Source organism: Esox lucius, chromosome 9 (assembly GCF_011004845.1).
Source record: "Esox lucius isolate fEsoLuc1 chromosome 9, fEsoLuc1.pri, whole genome shotgun sequence".
Lineage (NCBI taxonomy): Eukaryota > Metazoa > Chordata > Actinopteri > Esociformes > Esocidae > Esox > Esox lucius.
Window position 1 is genome coordinate 23,678,703 of NC_047577.1, and position 15,462 is coordinate 23,694,164.

The following is a 15,462-nucleotide window of genomic DNA, read 5'->3' on the forward strand; positions in this document are numbered from 1 at the left end:
ACCGAGATGGATCCTGGGATCAGTATCTTAAATTCTATTCTTTGGAATTTTGCTATCTCAAACGATGCACGCGTAATAGGCAAATTTACATGGGTGTGGCACTTTGTCAGGCTATATATCCTGTCAGGAATATCCGAGACTTACGCCCTTTAATAATGGGGGGGGTTGAGGGGGGTTGAGGTAGCCAAGCAGTGTGCCATTGGTCCAATTTATGTTCTATACCTTATATGTGTACATGCAGCACAAGCGTCATATTTGGGCTTCATGTCTTCAGCTTGAAGTTCCTCAGTATGTGTGAGCATTGTCCATCTGTGTCCTGTTTGCCTAAGACACCCAAGCTAAATCTACTTCCTCTTCCTAGCAACCGTCTAAATAAGATTTCCTGTTTTCAACATTTGGCCTTAATGCCCACAACAGTTTAACAGCTTATACAGTCAATATATCCACATTTCCCTTGGTAAGACTTTACTTTTGCAGCCGGTCAGGTTTTTTATCATGTGACTTCCTGTCAATTAATAATCAATGACCTTGTCTCGTCCAATCCCATCGACAGCTTAAATTGTTCATTAGGTCACACCTGCTCCCTTTTACAAGGTGGTAGTATTTCGGAAGATTACAAGCTTTCCAAGAGTACACAGCACTGTGTATTCAAATCGTAAGTAGGCCTGTTGGATTTGTGGGTAAGTTTCAAATGAGGCTAGGTATTGTAATGGGGATATTAGCCTATTTGGTAAATTGTTGTTGTATATTTTGGAAACGTTTATAGATATAATAGGCCTAATTGTTGCAACGTTTCCTGTCAAAAGTGATCTAATGTAGCCTGTACACCTGAAATGGAAACTGTTTAACAAGCTATTGGAAAACCACATTTTTGAAAATGGTATCTTACAAAGGCGGACATTTCACTAGGGACTTCACATTTCCCCTCCACATTTCGAAATTGCATTATTGTCCGCCTCTTCCAAATTAGGACGACGTGCTTAAGCACCTGGCTGTAATTTCAGAGTGGCAGGCAGGCCAAGGCAACAAAACAAAAAATACTCAGAACCAGAAGGTATCAAACTCTGACATCTCGCCTCTTTGTTTCATATATATCGCATAGTAAGGTGAGTTTGATTGAGCTAGTTAGAAACCTAATTTCTCACAATGTTATGCACAAGCAGGTAAAGCATACATTGCCCGTTCTCTCATTGATATAGTTAGCTATAGTTCCTGTTTCAAACAAGGCTGATGGCAGATAACGACCAAATATCTTACAACTATTCTGTATGCGTTATAGTAGATAGCTAATTTACTAATTGAGCTACATGAAGTTCGCTGTGCTGTGCTGAAGACTATGCTATAGACAGCTAACAAATCTGTTTTATGACCGGCTACAGATCACTCATCTAGCATCAGTAAAGATGAAATAATCTGATTGATGACCGATATTAGGACATTTAAGGAGCGTTATCAGAGGTTCTGTCAGTTATCTACAAAATTATTTAATACTAAAACATTCCGTCACGCTGTAATGACGTTTTACATGTTTCACTGTCATGGTAATTCAGCCAACATGACTTGGTACACCATGTCTCAGCAGGATATTCATTTGCATACGATTTTAGAAATCAGGAGCTTTACAAAAAAAATTCGCCCTCACTTAAAAGAACAAAAGTTCCAATCCTGTATTTTACTAACTTAAATGTCAAAGTTGCTTGGCTAGTTTAAAACATTTTTTAACATTGTCTTTGAAATAATGTTTTCCTTTTTCAGACACTAAGGGACGTTTTTACAACACCTCATCCTTAAATAATTCAAAAATGCTTGTTTGGTATTAGAATTTTTTTTTCTTCATTATATTAAACCAGCTAAATTAAACTTAACATTGTCTGTGTTACTGAGTTGTCACAGTATGTAATGCACTGGCATGTGTTAAGGTTGGTATTAGGTTACAAATAGCAGAAAGGAACTAAATGAAGCAGAGGACGTAAGGCGTCTATATCTGAAATGAGACATTCTGATGTACTTATTCTTTTGTTTAGTTGTATATTTGCTCCTACCACATCTTTCATTCCTCAAAACATTGATTGACTGACTGGTTTCTACAGTGAGCTGTTTCATTTTTGCACTTTTTGACATTATATTGACCTAAACTGATGCCAGTCTACTGCAGACTGTGGCAACTCAAAAACACAAAGACCATATAAAGCTTAATTTATCAAAGAAAATAGCTTTTAGCTGTTTTTGATATAATTAAGTGATGTTCTAGTACCACATTAGCAATTTGGCATGATCACTTAAGGATAAGGTGTTGGAGTAATGGTTGTTGGAAATTAGGCCTGGGTAGATTTTATCAAAGACTAAAATAGTCATGTTTTTTTACATCATTAATGTCCCGACTATACTTACTGAATAACACGTTGGTGAATAAAAGTTAAAATGTCCTTTCAAAACAGCAACAGCAAACCTTTGGCCCACAGTGTAACTTTTATTGTCCTGTTAGATTTCGGATCAATTCCATGGCTAAAATAAAGGTTTCCATAAAATGTATCTCAAACTGACTAATAATATTATTTGTTTTATAGATGCCACGTAAACCTGTGTGTGTTCGTTCAAGTGGCTCTATCCCAGCAAGCAACACGCCAGTGGCCCACGCAACCGCTTTTTTTTAATAGCGCGCGTCGCAGTCGGGCCGCCGGTGGGCCGCTTTCATGACAATGCCTTCTAACAATACGCTGATCAGCGGCCGGACGGCAGCTATCCGCTTTTATGCGATAAACCCAGTGGGATGCCTCACGCCCCAATATTAGGTTTTATTCATAATAATCCTTTATAATAATTTTGGTCATATCACAAATGACAATGAACTGAAAAAAAATTATTTCAAACAGTGCAAGGTGCATACAAAAGAAACATGCATTATACAGCAAGCAAACAAAATAAACATGTGCAAATGAATTGAAATAAAAATGTTACAAAATCAAATAGTGCAAGAAAACATGTCCAGTAACAGATAGTAAAATTACAGTATTTGAATGTAAAAGTACAAAATAAACATAATACAATACAAAATAAACAAGGGCTAGAATGGCAGTAATATACATAAGTATGACCTAGCAGCAATCAATAGTTATTGAATATCAGATACATCACTGCAATAAGCTTATTAATGGTGGCATAACACTACAACTACAGTCAGAATTAAGAACATTCACACAAAGCTATAAATATATTAAGAGGATAATGAAATCATATATATAACACTGTACATAGCAGCAGTTAAAAAGAAATTAAAGAAATACAGTAATGCAGCTTAGCAGCAATATTGGTTGTGTTGGAGATGTCATTCATATTCACGGCAGGTCCCTTGTACCGCCGCGACATCTCCCACCTGCTCCTGGTCAGCTGCTCCTTTCTGGTACCTGGGGACCTGGTTCTGGATAGCCTCATCAGTGGCATCCCGGTTGGAAAGATTCTTCCTTATGGCTCCTGTAATACAGTTATCAGATATTGTACTTACATGTCTCACATGATTTTGAGAATTGCATGACATTCAAGACAAATGAAATGTTTCATGAAGACAACATGCTAGCGCAACTATAGTCTTGTTTTTACCTGATTGTAGAGCCAGCTGTGCCCTCAGCTCAACCTTCTCTTCAGTCAGCCACTCGACCTTCTCCAAATGTTCTGAAAGTAAAGACAGACAGTTAATTATTCAGTCCTAAATATCTGGTTATTTTACAATTCGAACGTGTCCACCAAAATGTTGGTTCATACCTTCATGTGCAGAGCTAAAACTTCCCCCTACCTCTGCCTTCTTGCCCTTAAAAATAAATAGAAATTGACAAATAAAATTGGAAGCAACATGCTTTAATAACAAGTTAAGCGTCTGGGTTAAGTGAATGAACCCACACTTACCTATGTAGAAAACCTCTACATGGTGGCGTGGAGTACCTCTCTGGTGCCTTGGAGTACTGTGCTTGCTACATCCTATAAATAAACATAAAAGTTGGTGAACAGGTAAATATGGTGAAACCAAGAAAACATTGCAGGAATTATGAGATCAACATGTAATTCACATACCTGGCGTGGAACTGCTGCCACACAGTCATCCTCCTCCAGGAACAAAACTACAGAAAACGTCATCACCTGAAAGCAATGTTGAAAAATCATATTAAAACTAGCCGAGCTAAATAATGTAGGTAATCAATTAGAGACGTTACTCAATGAGCAGAAGTAACGTCTCTAATTTGTTAACTACATTATTTAGCTCGGCTAGTTTTAATAATTTTTCACTTAACATTTCCAATGGTAATTTCCATTTTCAATGTGTAGCTTAGAAAAATTCTGCGTTTGACTATATATGTTTTCTGTGAGTGTGACATTCATCTACTATCTTTTTATTACACTGATGCTGAGAATGTTTTGTTGTAATAATCTAAGCTATTCCGCAAACAAAGTGGAAATGCCAATCCAACCTGTCTCATGGTGGCACAAGTCTGTGAAGTTGGACATTTTGAAAGTTAACCACATCCATCCATTTTGACCTAGTCTTGGAAATCAGTCCATAGGTGTATCTCCTCACTATGAAAATGTTTGCCACTGAGACCCAAAAAATCGCCGCCATGGATTTTCAGCCATCTTAGTTATTTTGAAAAACACTTAAAACACTACTCATATGGCAGCAAATGAACAATCTTGGTAGTAGTTTGACATTTGGCATCTATGTATGAAGCTCTTCAAGTGTTCTATAAACCAGGCCAGTAAGTAAAAAACTACATGTGGTCACCATTGGACAGGAAAAAACATCCTTCCAACATTGGGTTAATGTTTGTACACGTGTACAGTTTGTTTTACCCTACATACCATTTGCATAATTTTCATTCACTGAAACCCATTAAATGCTGCTTGTAGCTTTAATCAAATTTAGAAATGTAAAGACAATTGCTTAGTTACAGTAACATATACATTCCAAGGTGCTTCAAAGTTTCCTTGTGTTATTACTTGGTCCCCTTAATAGCTGCTATATTTATTCCTATTGTTTTTATTCCTATTCCTCTTTTTTCATTCCTTTTTGTTACATCCATAGATTCTGTCTTTTATACAGTTTCTACTTTTGTAAAAAAAAAGAAAGCCCTTTGTTTTTGCACTGACTTCTCTACTTCAGTTCGCTCCTGTAACTTTTCTGTTTGTTTTACTATATTTGTATTTTGTTTCATCCATAAAAAAATGGTTGTCTTAATCATAGAGTTTCTACAATGTTTGTTTTAATTCTGTTTTAATGTTTCATACACCAATGTTTCATATATTTTTAATCTTTTTGTACATTTTCTACATTTTCCATCCATCGTCTTCCGCTTATCCGGGGCTGGGTCGCGGGGGCAGCAGTCTAAGCAGGGATGCCCAGACTTCCCTCTCCCCAGACACTTCCTCTAGCTCTTCCGGGGGGACACCGAGGCGTTCCCAGGCCAGCCGGGAGACATAGTCCCTCCAGCGTGTCCTAGGTCTTCCCCGGGGTCTCCTCCCGGTGGGACGGGACCGGAAAACCTTCCCAGGAAGGCGTTCCGGAGGCATCTGAAACAGATGCCCAAGCCACCTCAGCTGACCCCTCTCGATGTGGAGGAGCAGCGGCTCTACTCTGAGCTCCTACCGGGTGACCGAGCTTCTCACCCTATCTCTAAGGGATCGCCCAGCCACCCTGCGGAGAAAGCTAATTTCGGCCCAAAAGCTCATGACCATAGGTGAGAGTAGGAACGTAGATTGACCGGTAAATCGAGAGCCTCGCCTTGCGGCTCAGCTCTTTCTTCACCACGACTGACCGATACATTGACTGCATTACTGCAGAAGCTGCACCGATCCGTCTGTCAATCTCCCGTTCCATCCTTCCCTCACTCGTGAACAAGACCCCTAGATACTTAAACTCCTCCACTTGAGGCAGGCACTCTCCACCAACCTGAAGTGGGCAAGCCACCCTTTTCCGACTGAGGACCATGGCCTTGGATTTGGAGGTACTGATTTTCATCCCCACCGCTTCACACTCGGCTGCAAACCGTCCCAGTGCATGGTGAAGGTCCTGGTTACAAGGGGCCAACACGACAACATCATCCGCAAAGAGCAGAGACGAAATCGTGTGGTCCCCAAACCTGACACCCTCCGGCCCCTGGCTGCGCCTAGAAATTCTGTCCATAAAAATTACAGAAACGGCGACAAAGGGCAGCCCTACCGGAGTCCAACATGCACTGGGAACAAGTCTGACTTACTGCCGGCAATGCGGACCAAGCTCCTGCTTTCGGTCGTACAGGGACCTGACAGCCCTTAGCAAAGGACCCAGGACCCCATATTCCCGAAGCACTCTCCACAGAATGCCGCGAGGGACACAGTCGAATGCCTTCTCCAAATCCACAAAACACATGTGGATTGGTTGGGCAAACTCCCATGAACCCTCCAACACCCTGTAGAGGGTATAGAGCTGGTCCAGTGTTCCACGGCCCGGACGAAAACCACACTGTTCCTCCTGAATCCAAGGTTCTACTATCGGCCTTATTCTCCTCTCCATAACCCTGGCATAGACTTTCCCGGGGAGGCTGAGAAGTGTGATCCCCCTATAGTTGGAACACACCCTCCGGTCCCCCTTCTTAAAAAGAGGGACCACCACCCCGGTCTGCCATCCCAGAGGCACTGTCCCCGACCGCCACGCAATGTTGCACAGGCGTGTCAACCAAGACAGCCCCACAACATCCAGAGACTTGAGGTGCCTTGCCACCGAGGAGTTTCTTGACCACCTCTGTGACTTCAGCCCGGGACGAGTCCACCTCTGAGCCCTCATCCTCTGCTTCCTCAATGGAAGATGTGACAGCGGGATTGAGGAGATCCTCAAAGTACTCCTTTCACCGCCCGACGACATCCCCAGTTGAGGTCAACAGCTGCCCACCTCTACTGTAAACAGCGTTGGTAGGGCACTGTTTCCCTCTCCCAAGGCTCCGGATGGTTTGCCAGAATCTCTTCGAGGCCAGCCGATAGTCCTTCTCCATGGACTCTCCGAACTCCTCGCAGGCCGAGTTTTTGCCTCCACAACCACCCGGGCTGCAGCCCGCTTGGCCTGTCGGTACCCGTTAGCTGCCTCAGGAGTCCCACAAGCCTACCAGGCCTGATAGGACTCCTTCTTCAGCTTGACGGCATCCCTTACTTCCGGTGTCCACCACCGGGTTCGGGGATTACCGCCTCGACAGGCACCGGAGACCTTACGGCCACAGCTCCGAGCGGCCCCTTCGACAATGGCGGTGGAGAACATGGTCCACTGGGACTCAATATCTCCAGCCTCCCTCGGGATCCAGTCGAAGCTCTGCCGGAGGTGGGAGTTAAAGATCACTCTGACAGGAGACTCGGCCAGACGTTCCCAGCAGACCCTTACAGTACGCTTGGGCCTGCCGAGTCTGTCCAGCTTCCTCCCCCGCCATCGGATCCAACTCACCACCAGGTGGTGATCAGTTGACAGCTCCGCCCCTCTCTTCACCCGAGTGTCCAAGACATACGGCCGCAGGTCAGATGAGACAACAACAAAGTCGATCATCAACCTGCGGCCTAGGGTGTCCTGGTGCCACGTGCACAGATGGACACCCTTATGCTTGAACATGGTGTTCGTTATGGACAAACTGTGACTAGCACAGAAGTCCAATAACTGAGCACTACTCAGGTTCAGATCAGGGGGGCCGTTCCTCCCAATCACGCCCCTCCAGGTGTCACTGTCGTTGCCCACGTGGGCGTTGAAGTCCCCCAGTAGAACGATAGAGTCCCCAGTCGGAGCACTTTCCAGCACCCCTCCCAGAGACTCCAAGAAGGTCGGGTACTCTTCACTGCCGTTTGGCCCGTAGGCACAAACAACAGTGAGAGACCTATCCCCCAAACATAGGCGCAGGGAAACGACCCTCTCGTTCACCGGGGTAAACTCCAACACATGGCGGCAGAGCTGGGGAGCTATAAGCAAACCCACACCAGCCCGCCGCCTCTCACCACGGGCAACTCCAGAGTGGTGAAGAGTCCATCCTCTCTCAAGGAGTGTGGTTCCAGAGCCCAAGCTGTACGTAGAGGTGATCCCGACTACCTCTAATCGGAACCTCTCAACCTCACACACGATCTCAGGCTCCTTCCCCGCCAGCGAGGTGACGTTCCACGTCCCTAGAGCTAGTTTCCGTGTCCAGAGATCGGGTTGTCTAGGCCCCTGCCTTCGACTGACGCCCGATCCTCTTCGCACCGGCTTTTTATGGTCCCTCTTGTGGGTGGTGAGCCCACGGAAAGGCGACCCCACGTCGCCCGTTCAGGCTGAGCCCGGCCGGGCCCCATGGGGAAAGGCCCGGCCACCAGGCGCTCGCATACGAGCCCCAACCCCGGGCCTGGCTCCAGGGTGGGGCCCCGGCTGCGCCATACCGGGCGACGTCACGGAACTGAAAATTGTACGCATCATTAAGGGGGTTTGGGCTTTTAATTGTGTTTTCTACATTTTCAAACAAATATTGTATTGGATGCCAATAACAATTAAAACACAGTATGAAAACAATCTTTAGGGTAGGTTGATATTTTAATTTGTGTAATGCCTTGATCCCCTCCAAAATCCGTGACTGGCTGCCCAAAAACAGGTTGTACTTCTCAACAATTGCTTCCCTGTTAAATGGCAATCCTGAGGCCAAGGAACCACAAATCCAACCAAAAATGATCAACTTTTCGTAGCTTTCGTTGTTGCATTTTTTTCTTATGATGCGTCTCACATCTTGCCTGCTGATGTCAGGGAACTTCGACAGAGCATGGCCTGTGAATTAAAACACACACACACACACAAACAAAACATTACTTAAATGTTTTTTTCCAGCCCAAATACAGCATCCAGAATGAACGCAATAAAACAGTCAAAGCAGCATGTAGGGACATGCAATTCAACTTGAGCCTGATTTTGATCAGACATGTTTCTGAACAGTAATTAAATCGGCAAAATTGCTATATATAAGGACAGCTGAAAATGTCCTTTAAATGTCTGCCTTCACATAGATTAGGGTATTTTTTTAGGGCATCATCAAAGGGGTCTTCATTGTTATTTTGTTTGCAGCATTGACAATCATGCAATTTTCACAAACTTGATGATCCCAGATTTTTCAACCAATGTTTGGAACATTCAATTTTTGTTCCATGTTAGAACCTCCAACACCTCCAACATGGAACAGTCATTTGGTTAAAAAAAAAAAACTGTAAATTAATTGTGTAGGAATTCATTTTAGAATGAAATCTCCCTTTCAATAAATGCATTCACCGAGTATAACAGTTTTGTATTATCGAGTTTGGCTTTGGTTCCACGTCTTTGTGTGCTCCTGATTGTTTCCCCCGTCAAACTTGAATGGGACAGTGTTTTGCAGTCCGCAGACAGTTAAACTTTTGTCTGGGGACTTTGATGTCAGAGTATGGCAAAAGAGACACCTGTAAAACAATTGAGTGATCAGTTAGTTTTCAATTGGTTATACATTGTGATAAAATAATGTTAGTTTCTCTGGGAATGTGTATGTAGCATGCATATTAACTAAGTTATTTTTCCCTGACCAGACTGGAAATCGGGTAGGCATTCCCACTATCATACAACAAAATTATGAATGATGGTTCAAAATGCAACTGTGCTACGCAAGACAGAGCATGGCCATGCTGCTCTACAGTGTAACCATCCACATTAACCATTCCATTGAGAAACATGGGAATGCCTCCCAGATTTTCTGTTTGGTCATGCAGTATGCATAACAACCAGTTAGCATGCACATTCACTACACAGTTGAATATGCAGATTTCCCTGGTTGTGTGTAGTAGCCGCCATCATATAATCAACATTTCCCCACATGGACTGTAACATATCTATGCATGCAAGGTGTTTACCATATCATCAGACACCACCTGAGGAGAAACACATGCAGAAGCAGGTGAGTCTATGAATTGTTTTGACCAGGTGGGTGTAAGAGTTGAGGTCTGAATTGTGACATTTTCAATTAATTCTTTCAACTTTGTCACAACTACCGGAAGTTCTGAGAATGAAGATATATATAACTGATTATAAGACAAGGGTGTAAAAGCTTTTAGTCTCATGACTGCATGTTGAGACAAATTCTAAACATCACAATAGTCACTTCAAGAGAAATAAATATGGATGTCTGCATGTTTCAGTAAGCTAAATATAATACATTTGAATAGTTTTTAATACCACCTGACATTCAATTTAAGAATTATTTTTTTGACAATTTAGTGACACATTTGTGGCCTTTTCCAAGGCTCTCACTAATACTATTTAAGGACCCAAGGAAACCTTCCAGGTTAAATAATGACATTTTTAAAACTCAAAGTTTGACCAGCAAGTCTGAATCTGGAAATCAAATCTCAATAGAGAAACATCCAAAAGCTAAGGCAAATGAGAACAGCTGGATTATTTTATGGAACCTATATGTCGTTTAAGGACTACTTCACCCAAAATATGTAACCCTCCGTCACAGGTGCCCTTCTGGCTTGGTGGATGCTGGGGGAATGCACGTAGTGGGTGAATGGGGTTTGAAATTTTGGCCTGAAGGTGGTCCTAGAGGAAAGGTCATGAGGTCACCAAAGTTGTTCAGGGTTCATCCTCTAGGCTGCATGAATGTGTTTTCTAATTTAATGCAGTCGTTCAAATATATTTAAATATTTGATAGTTTGAAGGTAAGTTTTGAATGGACAGAGAGACGGACCCACTGAAAATGCCATCCTTAGTGGGTTTTTTTTTTTTTTCACTTTCATGTACTGCAATTTACCAGTCTGGATAGTTTGTGTGATTTGGAGTGGATGTTTATGCAACATTCACTGTCTGCTGTCACCCAAATTCAATGGATAAAATGGAAGATGAAATGTCTGCATCCTCTGTGGCAGCAGAAGTTATTACTTCAACTCAAAATGACTCCTTTAATAATTTACCTCTAAAGTTGCTTTGCCATCAGCTCCTTCTTCAGGCCTTCAATCATTTGGTCTGCTGCATCTTATGGGGTACAGGTTGCCTTTTTGCTCTTCTGCTGTCAAAATGAAAGCCACAGAACTCTACCACAGAAAGTACTGACCTAGCTCCATTAATTTACTAAAATAATCGAAAATCATGATTTTAAGTGTGACAATTCTGCAATCTGGGGACTTGGCAAATTATTTTATTTATTTAACTATCTGCTTTGGTCTCCCCATTGCTATGTTTCTATGTCTCTCTCTCTCTCTTTAAATGCAGAGAAGGCAAGAAGATTGCAGGTTTAATGCAAATAATGAAGATGGTGATTACAGTTTGCTAAATGTGGTCAGTGTGAGGGATGCCAATTGGAGGGTGACGCAAGGGCTGTGACACCTAATTGTCATTGTCAATTAATCATTGAATTTATAAAATGTTATAAGTCATAACAAATGCATAAGTTCTCAGTGCCTAAACTGATGTGTTCAAACAGCAGATCAGCAGCCAGAAAAAAAACACTTTCTGTTGATAGGAAAGGGAAAAATTATTCTTAGTATTTGTGAAGTGATAGCCAGCAAATGTTTGGTATTTTAAGTTATAATCAATTTCCTGTTGATCAACTGACTGATCAATTGACTCATTGTTTGAGCTCTAGCTAACACTCATTAAATAAATATTCTAACCAAATTGTCAGAAACAAATTCCATGAGGGTGGCATGAGGGCCCAACGTTGTCTAGTGGAACCTGTGCTCTATTGGAATTCGCAAGAGAACACCAGAATTGGCAGGTCTGCCATTAGCACCATGTTCTTTTCACAGATAAGAGCTGGTTAACACTGAGCACATGTAACAGACGTGAAAGAGTCTGGCGACGCCATGGTGAACATTATGCTGCCTGCAACATCATCCAGAATGACCAGTTTGGTGGTGGTTCAGTGATGGTCTGGGGAGGCATATCCTTGGAGGATTGCACAGACCTCCACGTGCTAGCCAAAGGTACCCTGACTGTTGTTAGGCAATGGGATGAAATCCTCAGACCCATCGCCAGGCCTTACACTGGTGCAGTGGTCCCTGGGTTCCTCCTGGTGTAGGCAAATGCCCAGCCTCATGTGGCCAGAGTGTGTAGGCAGTTCCTGGATTACAAAGGCATTGATGCCATTGACTTGCCCTCAGGTTCCCCAGACCTGAATCCAATTGTGAACCTCTGGGATGTTATGTATTGGTGCATCTGACACCACCAAGTAGCGTTACAGACTGTCCAGGAGCTCACTGATGCCGTGACCCAAGTCTGGGAGGAGATCCCCCAGGACACAGTCCGCCTTCTCATAAGAAGCATGCCCAGACATTGTTGGGAGTGCATACAGGCACATGGGGGTAATACACACTACTGAGTCACTTTTGCTGTGATGAAATTTTGGAGTTCATGTTGAATTGTTCACGTTATAGATCACATTAAAGCATTCTTTTACATCACAAGAACCCGGCATTTTTTTTAACAAGGGTGTGTAGACTTTTACTATCCACTGTAAATTAGTTATGCGTGTGATTCTTAAAGCTCATCTTAAAGTCATCATCTAACTATGGATGGCTCTGAGGCTCAGAAATGAAAAATGCATAAACGGCAACAAAATTAACAGCATTAAGCATTTTTTAATTGCGCCTAGTTATCAACTAGACTTACTTCAGTGGTGGATTAGCACGTACCATCGCTGACTAATAAGCAACACCATTTGAGATCAAATTGTGATTTACTTTGCAAAATGTTTTCAATTGAAAGCACTATTTATTGTGATTCAAATCATTTGTTACTTTTAGTGCATCCTATGAAGCTTTTTTTATCCACATGCCTTTGTCATCCAGAATATCCCATACATTTTATTCTGAAATGTTTTTGAAAATCTATGAATACATTTCAGTTTTATCCAAATGTATTTCACTGTCAAAAATGCTCTCATTACAATATGTATTTTGTATAGAAAATACATTAAAACATTTATTTTGAAATGTATTTTTAGATCCTGTGAAAGTAAAAAGATGAAATGTAATTACCGGCGTATTGATTATATCACATTTAGGCGTTGAAACACATTTTATAGATACGTACATTACCAAAATACATGTAATCTTATGGTCACAAATATTTTCTATCGTATTATAGCAAACTTGGTAAGACCACTACTTGCCCCTCCAAATTAAATAATACTGTTTGGAGAAGTGGTTAGTATTTAGACATACATGTTTTATAAATATATTTAAGCGGCCCATTTCAAACATTTTGACATTTACCAAATGTATTCAGGAATATATTTTCCAAATGTGTTTGGAAATATATTCTCCAAATGTATTAAAAAATATATTTAAAATACATTTATTGATAACGTATAACAGATTAATAGTTAAATAAAAAGCTAACTGGAAAGGCAAGGGAAATGTGGATACAAACCCCATATTCTAATTTCCTTTTCCAATGCGCACAGACACCGAAACATTCTATAAAACAATATGGGAAAATACGTCTGTATGAACATTGAACATCTGATTTTTATTTCTAACCAGCAGATATCCCTATCGATTAAATATTCTGAGCGTTTCATAAAGCTTCAACGCAAATATTTCGATTGCCTTGGTTTGCTTGCCTCTTTGCTCTTGCAATCTCAAATTTCCGTACCTACTTCTTTGATACTTGTAATGCAATTGTACACTCTCTTTACTTATTCATTTAATTTGTTACATAAATTAGTTGAGGGCTTGGAATCATCTAGAATGGGTCAATATCCAGTTTCACCAACAGAAAGTATGACCATTGACAAGATTTGAACCTCCACCAGCGGCTCAGGAGCTTAGATTGTTACACCAGACATCTGCAGTCCAATCTTAATTGTGAACTCCATGAAATGGGAATGACAACAAGCAGTTTTGCTGATATTGTGCTCTCATACAATCTACGCATGTTCTTAGGGCCACTTCACATGTAACAGTCATGTAGCAGTGTAACAAAAAGGCTGAGAAGTTGAGAGAATTGTGACAATTTCAGGTTATATACAGCTCCGGGAAAAAAATTAAAAGACCACTGCACCTTTTTCTTTCTTTTCCAAAAAAGTTGAAAAGAAAGATTTTAAGTGAGGAACAGAAGGGTTAAAATTAAGAGACCACTGCAAATTGAACGCTTCTGTTCCTCACTCAATGTCTGTGGAGCGCGTCATCGGCTGCCATCTCCCTGCCATGCAAGGAACACACGATGCCTGAGGAAAGCACAGAACATTATCACAGATCACAGCCACCCAGGATATGGTCTGTTCACACTGCTGCCGTCTGGTAGACGCTACCGGAGCAATGGGGCACGCACATCCAGACTCACAAACAGTTTTTCCCTTGATTTCTTCTGGAAAACATTACTTGTGCAGTTACAGTAATAACATTTCAGAGCCAATTGCTAAACAAGCTTTGATATGCTTGCTTTTTTTCATGTTCTTGATGACAAACTTGCCAAAAAAAAACTTACAACTGGGATAACAGGTGTGTTTTGTGGGGAAATACAATGTTATTCTGTGCAGCAATACAGTATAGTCACACACAAAACTGAAAAGGAGCTTTTGTCAGCCGTTCACATTAACCTGTGACATTCAAAATCCATTAATAAACTTACAGAATGAAAGGGCAGTACCTAAGCCAGTGTAGGTGACCTTTCACAGAGTAGGAGGTCTAGTCAAGGCATCCCTCACTCAGTCTGCATGATGAATAAATGTGAATCTAAATTATTCTTGGTTTTGGTGGCAATACTTACGTGCAAACTATTTGTGTTTAATAGAGTATTAAATCAGTAACTTATGAAATTCTGTATCTGTAAAAGAGTTGGCACATTTCCCCTGATAAATGAAAAAGGAAGATATGTTTACCATATTCCACATGCCAAAGTAGAAAAATATAATTAATCAATATTACATTTATAAAGGAATACAACAGTAAGAACAAAATAAACAAATCCTCTTCAGTTCACATACAACCAGAACATGCACACTAAAAGCAACTTTAAAATGTGAAGCTGTATCCCCAGCAATGTGTGGATGTCAAGTCAAACAACACTTGCAGACAAAGAAAACAACATACTAATATATCAAAAATGTTTACTAAGTAAAAAAGCTGGAGCACACATGAATCCTGTGTACATTTAACACCATTGCCAATGTATTTATATTCTTACTAGATTCATTAAAAAAAAAAAAACATTGCTGTGAAAAGTCATTAATAAATAGGGGGTAGCAGTCTGTTGGCAAGGTGTCAGTGATCCCCTGGCATTTGGGCATTTACATGTCTGGGAAATGCAGTCTTTTGATGTGGCGGGTCAATTGTCCTTTGAGTGATGTTGGGTGTCTAAGTTGACCACTTGCAGCTCTGTGAGGTTGCTGCTGCTGCTCGATTGCTGACCAATCACCATCTATAGGTAAAAGAGTATGGGATTAGGGGATGGAAATGTTAAGAGTAGTGTTAATGCGATAGTAG

General features: G+C 41.4%; 1 protein-coding gene across 2 annotated transcripts in view; it reads right to left on the bottom strand.

Moving 5' to 3' along the window:
- Positions 1-14,853: 14,853 nt before the first annotated feature.
- The window catches only part of srfa (serum response factor a), an 82,141-nt gene continuing 81,532 nt past the window's right edge, over positions 14,854-15,462 (bottom strand). For both annotated transcript variants that reach the window (XM_010904834.3, XM_010904832.3), the window contains one exon: positions 14,854-15,397. In XM_010904834.3, coding sequence (XP_010903136.2) covers positions 15,305-15,397 — 93 coding nt within the window. In that variant the 3' untranslated portion in view covers positions 14,854-15,304. The remainder of the gene's footprint in view (positions 15,398-15,462) is intronic.